This window comes from Eutrigla gurnardus, assembly GCF_963514095.1.
Source record: "Eutrigla gurnardus genome assembly, chromosome: 24".
NCBI lineage: Eukaryota > Metazoa > Chordata > Actinopteri > Perciformes > Triglidae > Eutrigla > Eutrigla gurnardus.
Genome location: NC_139935.1, coordinates 771,371 through 794,801, shown reverse-complemented (window position 1 = coordinate 794,801; position 23,431 = coordinate 771,371). Strand labels below are relative to the sequence as shown.

General features: G+C 44.5%; 1 protein-coding gene across 2 annotated transcripts in view; it reads right to left on the bottom strand.

Annotated features, from left to right (window-relative positions):
* LOC311009898 (activin receptor type-2A-like) overlaps positions 1-22,905 on the bottom strand; it is a 35,826-nt gene extending 12,921 nt beyond the window's left edge. The window contains exons 1-4 of one of the 2 annotated variants that reach the window (XM_084004328.1): positions 22,021-22,905; positions 6,031-6,238; positions 4,719-4,852; positions 3,230-3,384 (exon numbers count right to left, since the gene is read on the bottom strand). In XM_084004328.1, the coding sequence (XP_083860454.1) occupies positions 3,230-3,384; positions 4,719-4,852; positions 6,031-6,238; positions 22,021-22,075 (552 nt within the window). In that variant the 5' untranslated portion in view covers positions 22,076-22,905. The remainder of the gene's footprint in view (positions 1-3,229; positions 3,385-4,718; positions 4,853-6,030; positions 6,239-22,020) is intronic. The other variant, XM_084004329.1, reaches the window with a different exon arrangement.
* Between the last annotated feature and the right edge of the window lie 526 nt (positions 22,906-23,431).

The following is a 23,431-nucleotide window of genomic DNA, read 5'->3' as shown; positions in this document are numbered from 1 at the left end:
GAGATTTTGGTCAGAATCGATCCGGGAGACAGAAAGAGATAAGAAAAATAGGGGGCATGGTGGAAAAAAGGTCCAGACTTAGGGTTTAAGTGCTGCAGGCCTGCGTGTGAAAGCTGTGGGTCTGTGTACTCAGACTGAATCAACCCCTGGTCCTCCACTTCGCACTGCGGTGCCAGTGGCCTGGTGGCAAACACGCCCTCCATGACGACCACCACCACAACGGCGGAATGACGCCATGCAATTAAGTTGCTTTGCCGCACGTCAATAAAGCAAGAATGTGTGCATGCAACTCTAAAAATCCCCCCTCCATGTAACGCTATATGTGAAAGTACTGGCTGAGTTTCCTTTCTTCCTCCGCTTTCATCGCAAAATTAGAGACGGGGTTTTGTGATAATGAATCCATTAACGATCATTAAGTGGGGACAATTACATTCGCATTGTGAAGACGGCGCCTTTCATTACGCTGCAAAAAGGAATTAATGGCAACTTGGACCCAACTTTGTTCTTTTTCACTGAATATGACTGAATATAACGACAGATCGACAAGGTTAGGATCATATTGATTTGCATTGGATCATAAATATGAACGGTTCAGTGCCATAAAATAAAATAAATCAGCAAATGTGTATGCTACATCTTTGTGATCAGACTGCAGCTGCTCTCATTCCTGACATAATCACACTCCAACTGCTCTTAATTAGAGATTCAGATTGAATCTGCACAGTGTGAAGCAGAGCTCTGCCTGTTTTAATAGAGCAGCATGTAAATGTGAAGGAATGGGAGAGAAATGGTGTATTACTACCGACACCTGTGATGAACCACCATAATGATACTCGTACACAGGGCACTTCTCCATATCCAACTGGCAACAAGTGCAGGCAATTTGTTACTGTCGCATTAAAAATACATGAGTACGTATGGTGCATTATGCTCTGATGAACGCAGCAAAGCACAGAAACAAGCATGATGAAGCAGAAATGAAAAGCCCAGTCTACCGGCCTGAATCTGTAAAATATCAAGGAACATAACAATGAGGGTTTTTATGCAACTGATAAGATAAGACATCGTATTCAAAGTTCCTCTTGCAAAGTGTTTTAAATTGTTGTTAAGTGCCTTTGACAATACTTTACCAGAGAGCGACTTCACAGAACTAGTTTGGCGTTTTGTAGAATCCGCCTCTTCGTTTGTTATACGAGAGGATCGGTACCACTCTCATGTCAGTATGTTCAGAACGCCATCGGTTTTGACTTTGTGCCATGGGTCGTTTTTAAGAGTAGGCGTCAGGTGACATATCGAGTCCTCAGTGTATTAATATATATGTATATAAATAAACAAATGAGGCAGGTAGTGTTATTACTCACAGCAGTGTAAGAATCGCTAGAAGCTGTCTTCGGTGACTTGGCATGAGTGACCTGTTTGAGTGTCATAATCATGGCTGCTTTTTTTCTAAATACAGCCTATAGAAGATAGATATAAATCCCTCCACATGTCCCCTCCCGCTGCATCCGTCTCTCTCCTGTTCAAAACCTGTATCACATAGTGGAATACGGCTGCGTTTGTTTCATCCCCCTTCAAGTCGCAGGCGGGAGGGTTTTTACTGCATCACCTCCTTCCAGAAGCATAGAGCTGGTTCCTAAATACCTTCCTGTACGAGTGTCCTCCTCCTTCTCCTTCTCCTCCGACTCATTCATGCATTAAATACTTCTGCACACACGATTATACACATGCGGCATGACTTCATTTGTTCCATCTGGCTATTTGATTTCCTTTTCTTCCCCTTGTCATTTTATGAATATTTTAGCTGCTCGTTGTTTCCCCCACTGTATCATCATTAGTTATCCGATCCACTCGTCTTTGGCCACGATCTGGTTTTTGTTTTATGTCGTTTATTTATTCATTTATCCGTTTCCAGGTAGGATGATTCATAAGCCTCTTAGCGGTGTTGTTTTTCCACCGCACATTAGCATTTGTTTCCTGCTTGTATTGTGTCACTGTCTTCTTTATCTCTTCCCCGCGATGCTTTGGCACTGCAAATACAGAACTAAGTTGAAAGAATTGCATGTCTCTCCTCACTCCAACCCACCCACCACCACCACCACCCTCCCACCTCCCACCACCCACCACCCACCACCCACCACCACCCTCCGCCCTCCCACCACCCACCACCCACCACCACCCTCCGAGGCAGAGCTGCGAGCGGCTCTGTGTTTAGTTTTGTTTGCCTATATAAAGCCTCATCAATAATGCAGAGGCCCCTGACTCCTCTTCCATACGGTGGAAGCTCTGCTTGGGTTTTCTTTTTCCCCTGCTGCCGAGCAGCAGAGAACATAGCTCTGCTGCCGCTGCCGGGTTAAAGCCTCCTTGAAATCTTAAAAAAACCCCAGAATGAATCAGGAATATGCAGGCTTATTCTCAGTCCTACAAGAATGGAGATGTCTAAAAGGTTGTGAAACTGGCCGATTCAAGTGAAGACATGAAAATGAGCATAAGACAGACGTTTTTCCAACTAAGCAGCAATAGGAAAAGAGCCTGATGGCAAGTTTTGCTGAAAAGGAATTGTGTGAATAAAAGGTGAACATCTCGATGATTATTTCCACCGTGTGTGATTATCTGACACATTAGGGACCATCCCAACTAAATAGTGCTTCTTTAACTCTTTAACATGTAGACTGTGAGTGAAGGAACTGAAAAAGCAGTTATCCCAAGGTAAACCCTCCACAGACCGTACTTCTGTCCCTCCACTGCTGCAGGAGAGGCCAAGGCCGTTCCAGCCCGCCGACAAACTAGATCAGTGCTAAAGTTCAAGGTTGGTTAGATGGAGCTGGCAGAGCACAGTGTTTTACTGTAACGTCAAACAACACAGGAGCAAATAGTGAGCATTGGCTGCTAGTCATTATTTGAGATGTTTCACCAGCGTTCTGTGCATTCTGCATAACTTTGAACCATCTCGGTTAGTATTTCTGCGTTTTCAAGAGGAAATGATTCGGGAGGCAGCAACCGATGCGTTTTACATTTCCCCGTTGTTTGCAATTAACAGATGAAGCGGGACGCGGCGGCCACCGCGGCTGACCAGACGAAAAGAGAAACTCTAACTGCATCGGCAGCAACTTCGAAGAAAGAGGACACCGCAGTCCACCGCCACGCCGTGTGATTGACAGGTGACCTCTGGAAACTCCACCACAGCAAAGAGCGTGGTGGACCATTTTGTCCTCACCCTGGGATAACTTACATGTGTGGGGACCAGGGCTGCTGGGTAGGCCAGTTTGTGATGTCTCCACATCCAGAAAGAGAAGAGGACGACAGCAGCCAGGCCTATGATGGGAACCAGGGAGTAGAGCAGAGTGCTGAAGAGCTGGGGCTTCGGGGAAAACGGGTTGGAGGTGGCTGCGGGGAGGGAAAGAGAGAAGATAGTGGACAAAATAGGAAACGTTACAAGATAAGACTTCAAACTGGTTTATCTTATCTCCATAGAAACAACAATAACATAATGAAATATAAAAAATGATGGACAGTGTCGAGGTGAAAAGGAAAAAAGAAAAGGAAGCAGCATCCCTGATTGGCCTGCCATTGTGCTCCATCATCTCTAAGTGCAGCTCTGCCTACAGCTTACTGCCACTGTGTTTAGGGATCATATCTATGCACGCACACACACACACACACACACGCACACACACACACACACACACACACACAGCAGGATTAGCAAATCTATCTCGTGACATAACGTAATCCGCCTGCCAAAAATAACAGAGCTCTGAACTGTGCCCGACCCCTGCAGGCGTCGCTGGGTGACGCCTGCTGGCTCAGCCTGTCCTGCCATCACAAGGTGTGACAGTCTGATTCGGCAGTGCTGTCAAAGCGCCGCCGCTCGGACGCCAACCGCCGCCGCCGACCTCGTGGTGGGCGGGGGGTTGAAACGGGGGACAGGGAGGAAAAGAACCAACGGGGGGCCGATGGGGTGCACCAGCTGCATCATGGGACACTCAGGGCGCTTGTCATAGAGTTTTCCTCCACAGGGTGTCTGCAGGTTTCAGAAAGTTAAAGCAATATGAAAAGACAGACGGCCTGTTGGACGGCTCAGCTGGGAGGTGATGATGTTATTTGTAACAGGCAGTGGCATCGTTTTGCATTCAAAAGAGTCCCAGTTGCATCCTCTACAGATACTCTCACAACTCTCGTGTTATCATTACACTCTTATCACAGTTGTTGTTGTGGTGTTCTGTAGAAACTCACTGTATTGAGTCACAGCAGGCGAACTCAGATTATTTGGATAGATAGCAGGTCAGTGGTTAGAGCCGGCTATCAATTACACCATATAAAGTGAAAGTAAACTGCATTATAACGCATTAGCAACTAGAAATACATATCAAGGCTTCAAGCTGACAGCGGATGATGATGATGAGAAGCACAGATATGGATTTAACACATCGGTTTAGCATAATGCGAAGATTCAGTCACCAGTTCAACTCCGGCTGCAACGAATAACCTGCAAACACCTGGAAGCTCAGCGGCTGGCGAATATCCAGAGCACAAGAACATTACATCCTCTGTGGAGGAGGACGTCTTCAGTGGAAAAGCCTGGATGTTGTGTAAATGTTTTGAAATGGTAGACAAAAGATAAATATATATATAACTCCTGGTTGGCTTTTCAGCTCCAGGTGTGGCTGCGATGCAAGCCTGGTGTAAATGTTCCGTGCTGCTGTGTGGACGGTACGTACTGTAGGCGGTTGAATGGTGCGGGACGCTCTGCGGGGTCGCTTCAGGGGCGTACAGGAACCTCTCGTTGCACATATTGCCTTCACAGCAGCAGAAGAACACGTCGGGACTCTCCTTCCTCTCCACACACTCGTTACTGCAGAGGACACGGAGGTGGAAATCACAAACAAGCATCTCACCAATCTCTCCTCCACGCACACGGCAAAGGACATGGAAGCAATTTATTTTATTTAAGTGCTCAGACGTGCAAAGAGCCATCATCTGCATGTGCACAGACAGAATGCATTCGCTCACACACTTCTCCAAGCACTCACTCACTCACTGCAGCAGACATGATGCTTTCTAAAAAGCATCAACAGACTCCCTCTGCAGCAGAAGACATGAAAGAAAACATTTATAAAATATACACACACATGTACACTCACTATCACACACCCTCGCTCTCTTTCACACTCACACAGTCATCAGATAAAAGCCAAAGGAAGTGGCAGCCGCCCTCGACTTGCTCTGGACTCTCCGGGGAGGCGAGGCCGGCGCCGTCTGAGCAGAGGTACCCAAACTGTGCGGCTGCAAAATCTACAGCATCTTTATGGCTCAGGACTCAAAGGAAAACACAAGCAGAACTGGCTCAAACCAGCATCTGGTGCCAGGCTGATGTTCTAGCAAGGAACAGACTATAATAACGCCACATATTAATATCTGTTTACTGCTGGAGAAGCACACAGCTTTGCAATTTCCTCTGCCTGGTAATTAAAAATGCAGCCTTTTGCCAGTCATTCGGATGAAAAGCACCCCAAGGAACAAAAAGTGTGCTTTGAGTTTATGTAATGAATAACTATGAAGCAAGGACGTGTACTATAAGTACAATTAAAGTCAATAAATGTCCATTTGCTTGTGTTTGAGGATTGGATAGATACATTGGTAGTAAGGATGCATGGTGTTGGGGTTTTGGTCTTTGATATATATCAGTTGGTTTGTAGTTTGACCTTTTTTTGTTATCTTTTTAATCATGGGTTCAGTTTATTAAAAATACCCTGTAACCCAGCTGATGATAGGATCATTAGACGATACTATTTTAACATTTCATTTCCACTATTCTTATTCGATAAGTGGTGTGTCAATCAGTCAGTCAGCATTGAGTCGGTCATTGGTTAGATTAAGGAATGCAGGTTCCTGATTGGATGGGGAGATTAAGTTCATACTACAGAAAAGGGTATCTGGAGGTGTAAACCTTCATTTGTTTGAAGAATCATGCCTGAGGAGAGCCAGACGTTGACTATTATTTGCCCGATTTTTGCCCCATTTCCCGCGTACCTGTCGTAGCAGTTGACGTCGTCCAGCCAGCAGCCTTGCTTGACGACCTCCACGTTGCCGGAGACGTTCTTCCACGTGGCGAAGCAGTGCCGGCGCTTGTCTTTCTCACCATAGCACGGCTCGATGCCGCTGCGGTTGGTGCGCTCCTTTTCCCAGCTGGAGTTGTAGTAGGCGCACTCCTGCGTCTCCGAGCGTCCGAGGATGGCACCTGGAGAGGACAGGAGGGCAGAGGTTCAGTTTTCTTTCAGTGAAAACAGCTTTTGAATTAGAGGATTTATAGGCCGCTGGTTTGGAGATGAAAAGGTATTTCCTCCACTGTTGTTGACAAAGAAGATAATTTAGTTTTATATAACTGGTGGTAACAGTGAGGCCGTCAAGGTCCCAAAGTTATAGAGGAACACACAAGCAAAGCAGAGAAACCAAACATTCTGTTCACACAACTGACAGGTGCAGATTGACTTCCCTCCCCGCCAAAATAAAAGAGACTCTGATTTCCTGCGGATGAACACAGGCAGCAGGTTTCCGCAAACCGATATCCAGGGAAAAATCCTGCATGACAGCTTGTCAGTTTAGCGTTGCTGCCGCCGCCTCTCGTCACCTGTCAGAGAGCTGGTCCGGTTTAGACTGCTGACAAGACTGAAGGTAGTCAGCCGCCGTTTGCTTGCTTCCAAAGCACTGCGAGCCAAACGGTTCAGGCTAACAGGAAACCGGGACGGCTTCCTAGGGATTATTTTGTTTGTGCTCTCGAAGGTGCAATAAGTAGGTTTTTACTGCTTATTGTTCACTCTCATTCATCTGGAATTCAAAGTGCATTGCCAATATCCGGTACTTATCAAGGTGATATATTTTTTCTTTTTCCACTGAAGACATTTCTGCTGAAAATGTGGGGATTGCACTGATACCAGTATCGGGTTTAATACTGTTCTCATGTACTCTTAATCGTACTCAAAACTACTACTACTACTAGAGTGAAAGTGTAAGTACTTGTACTCCCCAATCACAAGCTGCAAACTGACGGCCGTGTGAGTGTAAAATGCTTATGAACCTCCTCAGGCTGATGAATGTAAAAAGGTCTGCAAAGTCACGCACCGTTCTCTGCCTGCAGCTCTAATCCTGCAACGTGTTTAATGGTGTGTAATGTGTGTCTAGTAAAATTTAGTTAGTTCAGGAAAACTTTTAATGTCCATCATATCATTTTTGTGTCTGAGGTCTTAAATGCTGTAATTTGGGTTGTAATGTGCGATTACGGAGATTTGTGATCTACTTAGGGCTCGCCAAAAAAAAAAAAGGAAACCCTCCTCTGCAGACATCAGGGCCGTTTCCAGAACTATTCTGTTTCACAAATAGGCTCTCTTATGTATTTAAAGGCGTGTTATTCATTTTAAATTCCCATTTTTCCAGCCTGCGTGGATTTGCACTGTTGACCTTACCAGCTTTTTTATTTATTGTTGCTTTTAACGTTTCAAAAGTGCGCCATCATTTAACGGAGAAATGTGTGACAAATACAGAATAATGCTCCGATTGATGTGCTCCTTATTGACTTCTCCTTGAAATAACGTGGCAGAGGAGAAGTGTCCTCCGTGACTGCGCCTCCACTCAGCGTAGCCTGCTGAAATTAGGGCTTTGCTTCGATAATGGACGTCACCCTTAGAAGAATAATCTATCTCTCAATAAAATGGCTGCTTCAGAAACGCGAGGTAATGTCAGCCCGGGCTGTGCAGCGCTGCAGGTCTCTTTTCACCGACATTAACAGCTGCAGATGGAAGACCGAGGAGAGTGGCTATTTCACTGGCAGGAGAGGTCACTCCGCCTCTTAGCAGCGCTGACAGCACTTTCTCTCGTTAAATCCATTTCCCATAAAGCCTCAAACTATTTCACAGCAACAGGTGCAACTGTTGCCCGTGTGTTGGAGAGCAAATGGCTGAAGCAAAGGGAGAGAAGAGGAAAAAAGAGCCCAAAGCAAAATGTACAGTTCATAGGAAGGAAAAGAACAAAAATAATAATATATATATATATATATATATATATATATATATATATATATATATATATGTGAGGATGAAATTGCATGTAGACAAGGAGCTAAAAATATCACAAGTAAATACAAAAGGAATATTATATCTGCTTGTGGGAAAAAACAAGTCATTCGATGTCTGCATCAACTAAAAAAAAAACACCCTTAAGAGAATTGTGAAATATAAACACTGCATTGAACTCTTGATTAGTGAGTCTCCAGATATCCCATCATGCCGTGTTGCTCGCCTCCACCCACAGATCACCTGAAGGCAACAAAAGATAAAGCAGGGTTTGATGTTTCCCTCGGAAGATCCTGTCCTCAAACAACCTACTCTGGTGCCGCCACACTGATGCATGCAACGGCTTTGTCTAAAACCATCTCTGGCTGTGTTTGGTAAATGCATCCACTCCATCAGGCCCTTCAGCAGTTTAAGTGTCCATTGTATGGTGCCTGGTTTCTCCTCGTTCTCCTCTTCCTGGATGGAAATGAATGCACCGCTCCCTCCACCGGCCCTCGTGGGAGCCGAGGCGATAATTACGGAGAGGCATGCGGAAGGTAAAGCGGAAGGTTAGCTCATTAGCCACTTCTGGTGTAGCAGCATTAGACGTGCTAGCGCCGATCCCCACGGACGCTACATGGAGTCGCTTGGCGTCGGCATTTCCATTTTACTCGGGAGTGATTTAAAAATGAATGCAGCAGGAAGTATGAGCAACTCATAATATTGCAGGTTAAGTTAACAGAAAACAGGTGAAACTAATACCGTTGCTAGAGATCAGATGTAAATACATCCAAGGTGAAGTAACAAAAGGACCAGATAGTCTTTGGGTTTATTTACATTTCAGTTTGTCACTAAAATCTGTAATATAATAAAAGTTCTCTTTCCACTGTCACACTTATGATGTCCAAAGCACTGAATCTACCTGTTGTTTAAGTTATGCAGAGGCAAAACATGTTTTCCTATAATGAATACACACCTAAGCGAAGCAAAGATCGTGATAATTGGCAGTTAACTGATGTTTTTTCTAAATAGGACATTATGCAAATGTATAAAAGCAAGAGATAACGCCTGCCGTCTTTGTTCTAGTCAGAGAAGTCAAGCTGCAACACCTCGACAGCTCCTTTAATAACGCCTCCGTTCAGGTAGAACACTGTGAGAACGAGCTATGTGAACTGCAAATACAGTGCCTCGCTGTAAATACAGCCATTATGAGCTCAAATCAATCACTTCTCTGAAATGAGGTGACAATACAGGCCGGCTGCCTATAGAGCCGTGTGCCAAAGGTGGCCAGGAGCTACCCGACAGTATGGCGGATATGAAGGATATAAAGCAGAAAATCAATCTTCTGACTAAGTCGCAGCTCGGAGTTCACTAAAGCGGATAATGTCAGAGCCTACACAAGCGATTGTGCAAGGACATACAATAGGGCTTCCACCCACATGCACACATCCAGGCAATAAAGAGAGAAGCCGCTTTGTCTCCAAGAGTTTTCACGCGTGGAAATGTCAAACATGAGTGGCTCGCTTCGTTTGCCGTAATAAGGTTCGTGGGAGAGAAAGATCAGAAAGAATAACGTCGCGACCGGAGCAGCTTGCCCATAATGCAAGGTCGCTTTTCTTGCCGATGGTGTGCTCGTTATGTATATTTAATTCATTACGCACTAAAGGAACAAAATTAAAGAGTGAAAACAACAAAAGAAGAAATGCAAACAAAAGGGTGGACAATTAAGGGCTAAAAGCCATTTAGCTGAATCATCATGTCTAGTTAGTTGATGATAATGGCTGATTGAGAGGCCACACGAACCAGAGTTTTTGTGCTGTTTTAAATTATCGCCCCATTAAAAATGAAAGCCTTGTTTGTCCTTTACTTCATCAAAAGATGTACATTTGCATCACAGCGAGAAGCACAATCAGTCAAACCATTACAGCACCTTAAAGAATGCGTGTTTTCCCCGCCTCCGCCATTTCCTTTCTTCTGGTGAAGAGAAATTCACCGTATAACATTTGATAGGCGCTCCTTTCTCTCTTGCAGCCATACAGCAGATTTATCAAGGTTAACCACGACCTACTTTATCTGCGGACATTTCTGCAATGCCTCCCCTGCAGAACGTCTAAACACCCGACCCACTTCTCAATCCACTGGGGCTTTTTGGAAAAAACTGCTCCTCGCCTGCCCCCACCCTCCTTCCCCACCCCTCACTAGTTGCCTTGTGGCTCTGGAAATACAATATGACGTTTTAAATTTGACATTTTTGGGCATTTAGCTGATGCTCCTTTGCACTGCGATTAAGAACTTGCAAGAAATCAACTGTAAGGTTGCAAGATTGTCCTGCAACCACAGAACTATCTGATAAGGCGAATAGACCTGTTTGTTAAAGAACAATTAGACTGCACGTATGGGATGTGATTCACTAGAAAGAGTAATGTGAAGATGGATAAGATTGTGAAGTTGGCGGAGATGCTGCAACTGGAGATTACTGATTATCCGATACCGGCTTTGAAAATTCAATCTTTTGTATGGCGGCCAAGAGGTCATGTTAGGTAGAGGCAGATCTGAGAGGCTGAATGTGAGCGTTGCAGCCAGACACAGAGAGCAAGACAAGGCACAAGTCGATGCTTCCCTCTTTGATAGCGAGATGCGCTGCGATAGACCCGAAAGGCTGACAGATAGCCAAGCTCCTGCTGGCCCCGTTCACCTGGAGCTTCAACAAGGAAAAGTATCAGTGAGATTGATTTGAAGGTTCAATTGTGGTGTACAAATTCACAGCAATGCCACGGAAAATAAACGAAATTATAGGAAACAAGCTGCAAAGGCTGTCGTGATTAAGCCAAGTTAAAGTTAGCAGAATGGGGCAGCCTGAATTTCTAGTTTTCACTTTCCTGCAACCAAATTCGGATTATGTTGTATTAATATAGTTCTATTACATGTAGAAGTTATTAGATCCTGCATGAAATATCTAATTATTACTAACTATACTACTATAACTACTATTGTGTTTGTGTTTTGGTGTAAAATCAAGCAACAAACAGAAATAGTATCGGCAGTAACACGGCTGTGCAGCAATGAGAAGAAGCAACATATTCCTGGAAGTCTGGTTGAGGTATTAAATTCCTGAGTTAGACTTAATTATAACTGAGACAGTCATCCATCCTCCAAACATGTCAAAGAACATTTTAAACTCTTCATTAGCCTGAGAAACATGTTCACATATCATATAGGCACTGAAATACTGCATTATAGGTCTGACCCACTGTATTTTTCCAATTGTGAATTATGACCATGAGCAAATCTCCTGCAAGCATTTATTTTCACGAGACAGTAAGTAGTCCGAGCTGGCACAAATTCACTTTCTGTCAAACGACATGCACTCACTCAAGCACCACTTCCATCCCAAATACAAGCCAGACTTTGCGATAGAAAACAAGAATCAGGAGGGAGATCTCCATCAGATCCTGTGTTTTAGCACATGTCTCTTTTAGTGGCAGAGCGAGAGGCCTACAGCGTTGAGCCACGCAGCAGCCATGGTTCTGGTCTGATCCGCGGCCAGGTCAGTGAGGTGCATGCTGGGTGGGAAATGACCACCAACCACCTGCCAAACGTTGGAGAAATGTCGACTAAGACTCTTTGGCGGCTCGCCAGCCAACGCCCGGGGGTTTTGTTCTCTGTACTCTAAAGCTGGCTGGAGAAACAGATAAAGTGTCTGATTAATTTAGGAATCCATGGGCTTGGGAGTCAGGAAAGCAAAACAGTTTGGTTCCTCAACACCGACTATAAGCGGAAAACATCTGCCAGAAAGCAGGTTTAAACACGTACTGTTTATCTTTATATCAATGTATATTTGGCTTGTCTCCATTGCCAGTTGTCTTAACACCACGATGATTCATCCAATCTCTGTTATTATCTCTTCCAGCCACATTGGCAGTAATGACTTCAGGTGGTTAAAGTTAAAAAAAGGCGACAGTACAGTATCAAGAGCTGTCCATCAGGCATGTTTTGCCTGACAACTAATGTCCAATTTCCTCTCCATGACTGGTCACAGGGGCAGCCTGGGCTGCACTCTGCGCTGCAGCCTCATAATGAAAAGGCGTTTTGGCGGGCCGGGCCTGCACTCGGCACTGCATGCACCCAAGTAGGTAAACAACTCATTCATCAAGGCTTTTTTTGTGTGCCTGCCAGGAGCAGGGATTGTTCGTTATGATGGAATTTGTTCCAAGGATCAACTTATCATCTGCGTCCAGGCACAGATGAAGTAGATTCGAGGTGATGTATGGTTGTCCGGGGCGTTGGTTTGTGTGGGAATATGTGCGATTGTGAGTGGTGACGTTAGGCTGAGGTCAGGGGTCAAAATGACGTCTGCAGAGCCGGCCTCATGGCCTTACATCAACACTTGTCGTTGCTTCTGATGCAACTTGACACTCCTCCCCCACATCACCGGCTCAACTCACAACTAAATACGGCTTTTGCACATGTGAATAACCGCATACATTTAGCAGAAATCTTCTAATCATAGCAGAGTTAACACCTTAGCACCAACTAAATAAAAGCAGTGAAAATGTCTGGAAAAAGGCTTCCATAAATCCTGAGAATATCAATTTTAGACTGTGTGAGGGAAAGATTTGACATGGCTTCGAGGGGATGTCGGGTTCACGCAACAAATATTTTTAATATTATATAAAGGTGGCTCCGTAAACAGATGAATCCTACGTTCACTGACTTGGGTCACGGGGATGGGGCAAGCGGATGACTTTGTCCGGATGGCAAGAAACACACAGCATGTTAGAAATGCATCCCACCACTTGCCTTGAGGGCACCTCCTGGCTGCTTTTCCATCATTTATAGCCGTTTTCTACTATCACAGGCATCCGGGACCCAGGGGCAGCATGGGAGACCACTTGCCAACAATGAGGTTACCTTATCTTAGAGCTGGCAGCGGATTCTCAAATCCCACTGCACAAGTTTGATCAGAAAGTTAGCCACAGTGCTTAAATCACTGCTTTTGGGATGCTCTTTATCAGCCTGAGTATCTGATAATAAAAATAATAATCAGCATAAGTATTATAGGAGGAGATGTAGGGAAAATAATAAGTACAGATGGTTCCGACAGATGTTTAACTCTTTGGATGAAATGATGGATTTTAGTGGAAAATGTGTCAACGCTGTATAATTTCCTACTTTCTCCAGAGAGAGCGGTGATCTTGTTGCCGAGGCTGGATGAATAGAGAGGTAACAGTCTGAGGACAGACGCTCACAGCCAGACACTACTTTACAGTAGACGTCGTTTTACAGAAGAGCCTGCTTCTTGCTGGAGTGCTACATTAATGCTCCATCAGATGGTGTCGTGACATGGCAGGGGTGGTCGGGTTGGCTCGGGTGAACTGGTCACAAAGAGTGCAGTCTTTCCATGGCTAGGGGGGGGCATGGCGGGGGGGTGGGCATTAAAAACCACAGCACTCAGCAACTGAATCCAATCCCTTTAATCCCCGCTGGTATGCCCGAGCGACAAACACCCGTTGGTCCCCGCCTCAATTAGCACTGATGGGGCCGGTTGCCGGACAGGTCAGGAGAGCGCCCACCCCCCCCCCCCCCCCCCCTGCCATGAATCCACGACTGTGCCGTTTGCACAAGGAGCACATATCCTGTGTCCCTGGGCCTAATGGGCTGCAGTCATCCACAGCATTCCTTACATTCTTAACAGCACAAGCAACTTAAAACTCCTCGTTATCTCTCGCAGGGTGCTGCATGAGGATTTGCAAAATCCCCCCCACCGACCCCCTCTGCACTTGAACTGTTTGGATTTATGTGAAGGGTGTGTTAAGTGCCATTCGGGCTTAAAGCTGAACCAGGTATCCAGTTTGCCGTGATATTGTGATATCACAAAGCCAGCGGCATGACATTTCAATTAATTCCATAAAACATAACACACACATATATATATATATATATATATATATACATATACATATATATATATAAAATATATATGCTTGGTCCTTTGTGAATCCAGTCCAGTTCAGTAAGACAGATTTCCCAGAATCCACTGCTGTAGAGCTATTGAGTGTGCTTCAAGCAGCCATCACAAGGCAATGCAGGCTTACAATAAAACCTTTAAAAACAATATCACCATTCATGCTGCAAATACCAGTGGTGTCAGTGTAACCAAAATATGATATCATGCGAGAGAGAAAAGTCTCATTGAACCCAGAGAAACTCACTCTCTCACGGTCAAGGTTAACCCCCGCGCCGGATCACGGGCTGCTGCTGCTGCGTGCAACCAATGACGCCGCCCATTCTGAGTCATCTCACGTGGCCCCCGCAAGACATGCCGTTCAATTACGCTCTCTGTTTGCAGCTTCACGTATGTACAAGACACACCAATAAAGGATGGAAGTCAATAAATCCCCCTCTTTCATGAGTCCAGGCATCAGACGACCTCGCTGACTCCTGTCTTTATATTTAGTGTAAACTAATGACACATACCGGTCACGAGGCCCCTCGCAGCCAAACTAAAACAACACTCGTCTATTTTTAATTGAGATTAGATTACAGGTGCAGTCAGTTAAGAATTCCACTCCCTTCCTAATATCTGCAGGGTTTAATAGTTGTGTTTATCAATACCAATGATGACTCAGTGATTACCAGGCACTGCTGCTGACATTTCAAAACTCTCTTTCCCGTCAATACAGCCTTGGAAGAAAAACTTGTCAACTGACCAAGAGTTTCAAGACTGAACAAATCCTCTCTGCACCTCACTGGAAATTCAGATACAAGTGAGTAGCTTGTGTCAAAACACACTGAAGAGCCTTATATTTAAAAAAAAACAGCGTATTCCTCCGTGTGTTGATCAGAGGAGAACAAACGTCGGACTAAAGACCTGTTGATGTTTCAGCCGTTCGCATGGCTGCTGCTCAATGCATCCTAAATGCCATTTTGAGGTTTATCAGATAGTAACACGAAGTGACAGCAACAATAATGGCCGGATAACAAACCCACAATATCACGAGCAAACAGCGCTCACGCCGGCCCCCGCCGAGCGCCCGAGACACCATTACCCTTTAGTGGTTTGGTGATAAGAGGTTAGAGCGACCTTCTTGACAGCGAGGGATGTCGGCATGACACAGAGGAAGGCGCGGAGGAGGAGGAGGAGGAAGGAGGGCGTAAAGCAGGCGAAGACCCTCGAGAGAGCCTGAAACAAGAGCATGATGAATGTACAGCTCGCAGTTTTTAATCAAGGATCAAAGCAGGGCCTCTCCGTCTGAGCAGCCGGCCTGTCTAGACTGAAACTCTCCCAAGCACATAAAGCAACATCTGCAGGATGCATTAATTACAGTAAAGGACTGTTCTGGACCGTTCTCTGGGGTACCGACACATCAAGAGGTCTAGACTAAGATAAAATAGTCCCGTATATATGAATAGTTTTATGCAAAAAGCTATTAAAGTATATCTATATCCTGGGACTCCAATAGCTCAAGTTAATCACCAAATATCTCAAAGATGACACATTAAAGGTGATGCTGTTGTTTTTTTTCCAACGTGGATTGACCATCTTCCCTATCATTTGATTTAATTTGACTCAGTAATGGTTACAGGGGCGATTCATCGACTTCCCATTATTGAGGTGCGGTCGGCCTGCATTTACATTTTAGGCTTTTAGCTGATGCTCTTATCTGGCGTGACTTCCAATAAGCTGAGCAGGTTGGAGTTTTTGCTCAAGGGCGAAGGCGCTAACAGGATGAATGCCCGCAGCGTGTCGCACATGTGACCTCCTGGTTTCCGGGTGGACTCGGAAACCGGTCTGCTGCAACGGCACAATTCATCAGATACAGTCATGTAGTGACCACAGAAAGTAAACATCAGCAATCGAGACTGTTTAAAGGTGCAAAAGAGTCTGATGATCACGTGATCAAGTTCTATGGCTACAGTATTCTGCAAGAATAATAAGCAGCAGGGACAGCGTAGCTCAAACTCATTCCCAGCAGACACCTCTGCCTTCCCCCACGGAGGTGAAAGCTGAATTAAATATGTTATTTTAGTCCCTTCACTGGCCCTTCCACACCTATGATTAAAAAAGTTTCACAGCATTTGCAAATAATCCCTTGCATTTGCTTTGACACGATTTATTGCATCAGATGACATCAGCCTCGGAAAACTTCCTTTCAAACGGTTTCCTCTCTGTACTTAAGCTAACCATGCTGCTCTTCCAGTGCATTGTCCTGTGTGGCAAAACGCAGCCCCGTGACACCGGGAGCAGGTTCAAACATCGCTGCTGCCGATGAAAATCCCCTCAGTAGCAATTATGGTGTTTTGATGATTCTTAATTGCAGTGAAAGTTTAGATAGGTCGTTTATGTGTGTTTTAAGAGGCCTTGGGCCCGTGAATACATCATTGTGTAACTTTTAAAAGGTTACCTGCCAGGCCTTTCACACATGATAAGCATCATCAATCAAGGGACTCAAAGTCAAGTTATTGTCAGTGTAGTTCATTGAAAGAAAACAGAAAATAGTGATCATAGCTGAACTTTACAAAAGGTCACCTACACATCTGTCTGGATTCATTAACGCATTTCTCCTGCAAAATAATGGAGACAAGTCGACGGCGGCTCATCAAAATGTACCATTCTGTTTGCAGAGAAAGCCTTGGCTCTGTTGTGTGGATCGATAGTGAGCTCCAAAGTACTTTTTTGGGTGGATTATTATTATTGACTTCCACCTGATAAAAACGTCGCTTTAAAGCATTGAACCATCAGTTCCCTCAGAGCAACTGCCAACACTGTGTGCACACACGGATTCCTACAAGGTTCATTTTCCACGGCAGGAACGAGACGTTCCACAAATACACCTAAAAACCATCCGTGTTGCTCGCAAAACACCTGGCCGCGGTCTAAATTTAGAGGGGTCATAATCCCCCCTCCCTCCCTGATCCGGCACCATGCTGCTTTTTGAGTGCAGTCCTTTGTTTTTATGATGTTAAAGCACGGAATGATACACGGCCCTGGAAGGAGGCGGTCCGACTAGTTGGGCCCGATGGGAAATCGAGGCTACATCTGGCCTTGACTAATACACCTGTGCTTTTGGAGCCTAATGCATAATGCAACAGAACATATAAGAAATAGATAGGGGGGAGGAAAATGGGACAGAGCCTCTGACCGCTCCAGCAGACACCCAGAACTCTGCAGCAGAAGGCCAGGGTGGTTCAGGATGGAGGTTTAGGCACACTAGAAGGTTTCAGTGTTTGCAGACCTTGTGTGTGTTAAATAACCCAGATTTAAGGTCACATTTTCTACCACTTTTGTACTTTTGAAAGCCGGTCTGTGTGTTTATATTTTGCAGACAGAAAATATAGCCTTAAGCAACACAACAAAAACTAATTTTAAGCAAATCTGTTTACATTTTTTTGGAATGGAAGTTCACCCTCCACACTTCGGTTCAAGTATAATCATGACAATAACTCAGAGTTTCAGCTTCTTAATAACTGGAGATGGTGTTTCTAGGTCGAAGGTTTTAAACTAATGATTAACTTTTCCTGGAAAAGGGAGATTTGTGCCAAGAACAACTATGTTGCATTGGAATGACTGAAACACGATAATCGATTCTTCCAAAGCCCAGTAGACAAGTGCAAACTATAAAGTAGAATTTCATGAAAATAATCTGATAATTAACTGCGTGTTGGGAGGAAAATGTCTCTTTTGGGGAGTCAACCAGTTCTCCCAGTTAATGCAACTGGTAAATGTTAGTTTCCCCCCAGTTGAACGGGACAGGATGCAGAGTCGATGACTGAGGTAAGATACCGTTTCAAGTTGAGTTTGAGGTGTAGCAGAGCTGAAAATGAATCATCAGATCTGTTGTGCTGCTGAGGATTTAAAAAAACAAAAAAACAGAGAGGCTTCATCCTCACCAAATTGATGTAACCTTACACTGGTGTGCGAGAGGATCAATGACTGCGTGAAACTGCTGCAGTGAACAGAAAGGGGGGGCTAAATGTGAAGACAAAGCACTCCATTTGACTTATCCATCCATCAGTCTCCACGGAGGATACTCGCAGAGATCTAAACTGCCGTTTGCCCCCAAATTACAAGCAAAACATGACATTTACACTGAGGTGTGACCTCTGCAGCCAGCGGTGGATTACTCTTGTTAGGTCTTGTTGCTCCAACTTAGACCGATTAACACTCATTAGGACAAATGAGACGGTCACGGGGTGAAACGCTCATGTCAAATATTGCTGTTATCCAGCACATAGAGCAGATATGGCCTGCTTCTAGTGTGCATAAGTGACTGTGATAGCGTGGCTATGATTGATCATATGGGTTATTATGTGTTGACACACATTCACCACGTATCATTCTTAATCACCGCTGAGTTCCTCTTCTCTTATTCACGTTAAATCTGACTGGATCCCAACGTGCCATAACTCATGAGCCAGCACGGTAAATATTTACCTATTTGCAGCATAAGCTCACATGAGATCTAAGGCAGAGATCGCATTTCAAACACATGACCCGGGTTCAACATCCGCCCACTGCGGTGTCGCATTATCCTTAAAATGTCACTTTCCAGCTCGGCAGAAGGGGTGCTTGTCAAACTCGCCCCCCCCCCCCCCCCCCCCCCCCCCCAGCAGCAGAACTTACACAAGAAGCCCATCTACTATCCTGTCACATCAACACGTTGGCAGACAACCTTGACCCACCATGTGTTACAGCAGCATTTACACATGCCAGCATGGATCAAAACACTGGGCAGCTGCTGAATGCAACCTGCAACCGGCTCAAATTTCACGTCTATGCCTTTTTTGTGTGTGTGTGTGCAAACACGGACACTCTCTATTCCAAAAATAACAGCACATTACAAAAGCCAGTCATGTCTGGTCTTTAAGCTAAATTATGAGGCAACTTTGAATATTCAGAAATATCCAGAAACCCTGTAAAGGAAATCCCATGAAGCGCATATAGCAAGCGAATGCATCATGTACGCCAGGTCACTGATGTAAGGGAATGAATGCATCAACATGTAAACGTGGATGAGATCTCATGGTGAAACTGATCCCTAATCAGGGGCAGCTGTGTTGAATGCAGCAGCAGGTACGCATCACTCAGGTGATTGGTGCTACTGCAGCCTGGCTGCAGGTCAGTGAAGGAGAAGTTGGATTTAACAGCAGCTTTTAACCAAAAACTGTCTCACTTTAAGTGTAAGTGTAACTTTAAGTGTGCTACAACTGCTAACTATGCAGAGCTGAACACAGTACGATGTAAGGTTTACACTATTATATGTATTATTGTGTAAGTTCTGTCACATTAAAGAGGCAGTATGAATATAATGCTACACAGTAGTAAATAATAGTGTTTAATATTTAAAGTATATGATTGAAGTTTATGATTGTACTTTTGTATTTGTCATTAAGACAGTAGGAAAAACACATTATCCCTTCCCTAATGACTTTGACCCCACATGACTACAATAACAATGGACAAATACTTAAACTTTCCCTCTGTGCATAAAAGAGTTTGGTGCAGGTTTACATTCTGGCTGGTTGGTTGATCTGTTCATCGGTGATACTAAATCAACAAAGCACTTAATTGTAGAATATAAATCCTCTGGTGTGAGAACATCCAACTAGAGCATTGTGGGACGTGGAGTTTAAATTGAAACACCTGTACTGAATGTTTGGTTTTTTTGGTTTCTATCTTCTGAACAATCTAGTCCACACTTGGAACTAACTACTGTACTTTCTGCAAGTCTATACAGTAAGTGGATGTTCCATAATTTGGCGAGGTAGCCAGGAGGAGGTTACTGATGCTACACGGAGGTATTTGTGTTGATTGTAGGTGAAACGGAAGCAGAGGAGGCTGAGGAGGTAGTGGCAGCCTTAGAGCCACTGCTACCGTACACTTCTGTTACTGAGGATCAAGCAAACATCTATTATGTTAAATCCCGAGCGAGTGTTTATGCAGCAAATGGAGGAAATAGTAAGACTTGATCATATCTAGCTGACTTGAAACTGCTCGCTGACTCCATGGCTGATCTAAACACTGACATCCATACTGGAAAAACCCTAAAAACTTCACCCCAACCAGCTCTCACAGTCTCTCTGGTGCTGATTACTACTGGTTACAATAACAACTTTAATGGAACCATATTCACTTTTTTTTTAATGACGAGCACTGTAAATTATTTTTATATAACCACCATAACAAAAAATAATGACGGAGGCTTCAAATGTAAAAATAAATGACATTCAGCACAGCGTTTGTTGCAAATATCAATTAATTAATCAGTGCTTAATCTGCCAAATGCTTTGTCCATCACCTAATTGTTTGGTCTCTAAAATGTATTGAAAAATAATTACAAAGTCCACATTCAGTTTAAAATGCATCTCTGGGGCTGAAACACATTTTGACTTGCAGCAACAACTAATCCATCACAACTGTTGCTTATTAATTTTACGTCCATTGTTAAAGCTCCTTTCACATCATCGTATCAGGGAAAATGTTTTAGCTCACTGCTGGATTTAATTTGAACTAAATAAAAAAGAAAACTGTTGCTTCAGATGATGTCAAACAACTACAGTTCTTACAAACAGTCGTCCACATTGTGAACTTTTTGAATACAATGTTACCTTGAGTATTTTAGTAGATTGCATGAGGCCCCATCAAATAAAACCACTCTGGGCTGAGTGCCCTGCTATTATCAGGGCTTTCTTGGTGTCGTCTTTGACTGCCAATTCAGCGTGGATTTCACAGAGGATTATTATTCCACCTCAAGAAAGAACCATTAATTTACCCACTTCAGACACTAACGAGCCAGTGGAATAATCACCTGCTGCACTGCAATAAAGACCTGGCTTACACTCCTATTACCGTATTCGAGCAGCCTTTTAATTTCTACTGAAAGGCTCAGACACCCGAGGAGTGACTGCATAGGCCTATACCGCTGAGATGTTATTTAACCTTTTGTATTCGTTAAGCCATAATTGGAACGATTGTTATATATGTACACTGGGTATTTTATAAGCAAGGTCAGCCACAGCAATGAAGCAGAGAAAACAATCCCTTTTATTTATAGTAATTTCTGCTTATAAACTACAATAGGAACAAAAAACTGCCTCCGGGTCAGATTTGAGTTTTCTTTAACAAATTAATCTTTCAACGGGTACAACGCCGGAGTTTGCCTCCTGTCAATCACAATCCGGTCGCCAACGGATACAAGTTAAAAGCTGCAGGTTCACTAATCGTCACCTTCCTGGCAGGTGATGACTTGTTATACGGCTTTGTTGACCCAGTAGAGGAACTGTGCACGTCGGCCCCGTATGTAGTTCTGGTGTTCCGGGAGGGGAGACGGTCTCATGGAGGGTTCAGGACAGCACCCACCACTGGGAAAATCAAACCCACGGACTGGGAACTTAATCATTTGTATAAAAGCGAAAGCTTTTAACATTAAATGCTTTAAACTGATGTGACAATGAGATCGTCTTTCTTACAGAAATATTCAATCGAGAAAAAACTTCACATGTATCGATCCGTGTGAAGAAGAGAAAGAAATGTCTTTAGGTGTTTTAAACCATTACAAAAAAGACCACACAAGAAAAACCGCCTTTTGCAGTCCTGGCCTGACCCTTCTCAGCACACCAGCACCTCGCTGACCCCGATGACATTCATTATGCATCCACCCCCGGGAACCAGGACCCGAGGAACATTCTCCAGCAAAAAAGCCTGAGAATTACTCTGCTGTGAAGAGGTTTGGCAATTACAGTGTTATAATACACATTGTTAAAGAATGGGCTGCAAAAGAGAAAAGGATAACACCTGTCCCCCGTCACGCTAGAAGCCCCCTTGAGGTCCCCATGCCTCGTTTTGGGCTCACTACAATGCATTTCAACACCTGCATTCTCCACGGATAACAACAGGCTATGCATTGCACTCTGCAGAGATAACGGCAACCATCACAGTGGATTCTCCACAGCTGACAATAACCCTCCAACACACCTGAAGAGCAGGAGATGAGGAACACGGCGAAGGCCAGTTTGGTGGCGTCTCCCATTTTCCATCCGAATCTGATCCTCTGACTAGAAAGAGAATAAAAACAAAAACAAACAAAAAAAAAAGAGAAGAAAAATCTCAAATTCAAGAGTCAAATTAAATGTCTTGCTGCTCCAGAGAGAACTGTCTCTGCAAAAAAGGACATGTCAATATTGAGTCTTAATCCAAAATATTCCAGGTACTAGTCCAAAAAAAAAAAAAAAAACAGAAGGAGGGAGGAAGAGGAGGGGGTGAAGAAGAGGAGGGATGGTTGGAGGGATGTCCAGGTTTACAGACGAGCAGTGGAGGGCGACTTGTTGGCGCTGGAGCCCGGGCTGTCATGTACTTGCCATGCCTGCAGCATTGCTATGAACAGACGTTCACCTGAGCCTCCTGCTGTTTGACCTGTTATTATCAGACGAGCGGAGCAGAGAGCCGAGCCACAGCCGGGCAGGGCGACCATCCATCGGACTGGAAATCAAGCGCACTCCGCTCTGCAATCAAACTTCTCCCCCGACAAAAAAAAGCTCTGTCGCATCGCTTTGAACGCCTCAAACAGCGTTGCTAATGCGCGTTTCGGATCTCCCTGTCTCGCTGTTGTTATATTCCGTGGGGTAGCCTCGGTTTCATCCGACAGTCCGGCGGCGACAACCGGAGCTCCGTCCGCTCCAACGGGGGAAACAACCGATTAAGAGGCTCCCTCCGCGGTCTTTACCCTCCACCAAAGTGGGCCAAACAACCTTCCCCCCGTCCGATTCACTTGGATGAACGAGCGGAAACACGATCGTATGTCAGCAATAACCCGCAAAGCTGCCGTTAATCCGTGGAGCGAACGGTCGCGTTCAGGACGAGCTGCTCCCCCCCCGAAGTCCGTCTCCTCCTCTCTCTGGTCGGGACGATTTCAAGATGGCGTCACTGACCCGCGGCAAGCTACCCACACTCATATGTAGAGCTTCCGGTAACGCATTTCAGAATAAAGTGCCACCCTGTAACCGGTGATGCTGTATAGGTCATATATGCGCTTAATGGGTTTTAATGGGAACCAAGTACAACATTATACCATAGTTTCGCCACGTTATGCATTTTATCTGAATGTATATAAGAATAATTAGGGGCACAGATAACGTGGTGTTTGAGTTTAACACAATGTGCAGTGTTCATGGTCCCCTGTCAAGTCAAATTACTGAATATGTTGGTTTGTTTTGTTTATTTTCATTCATTATAGTTCATTTATTGTAGGAATTGCATCAGCTACGGTTGGTTCTGCATGGTTACCTAACGGTGACGGTCTAATTTTATGACCTCCATTATTTTTAGTTCCGTTTATAGTCTATTATGGGGGGCTTGGCAGTACATTTTAGAGGCTCCTGGCATGATG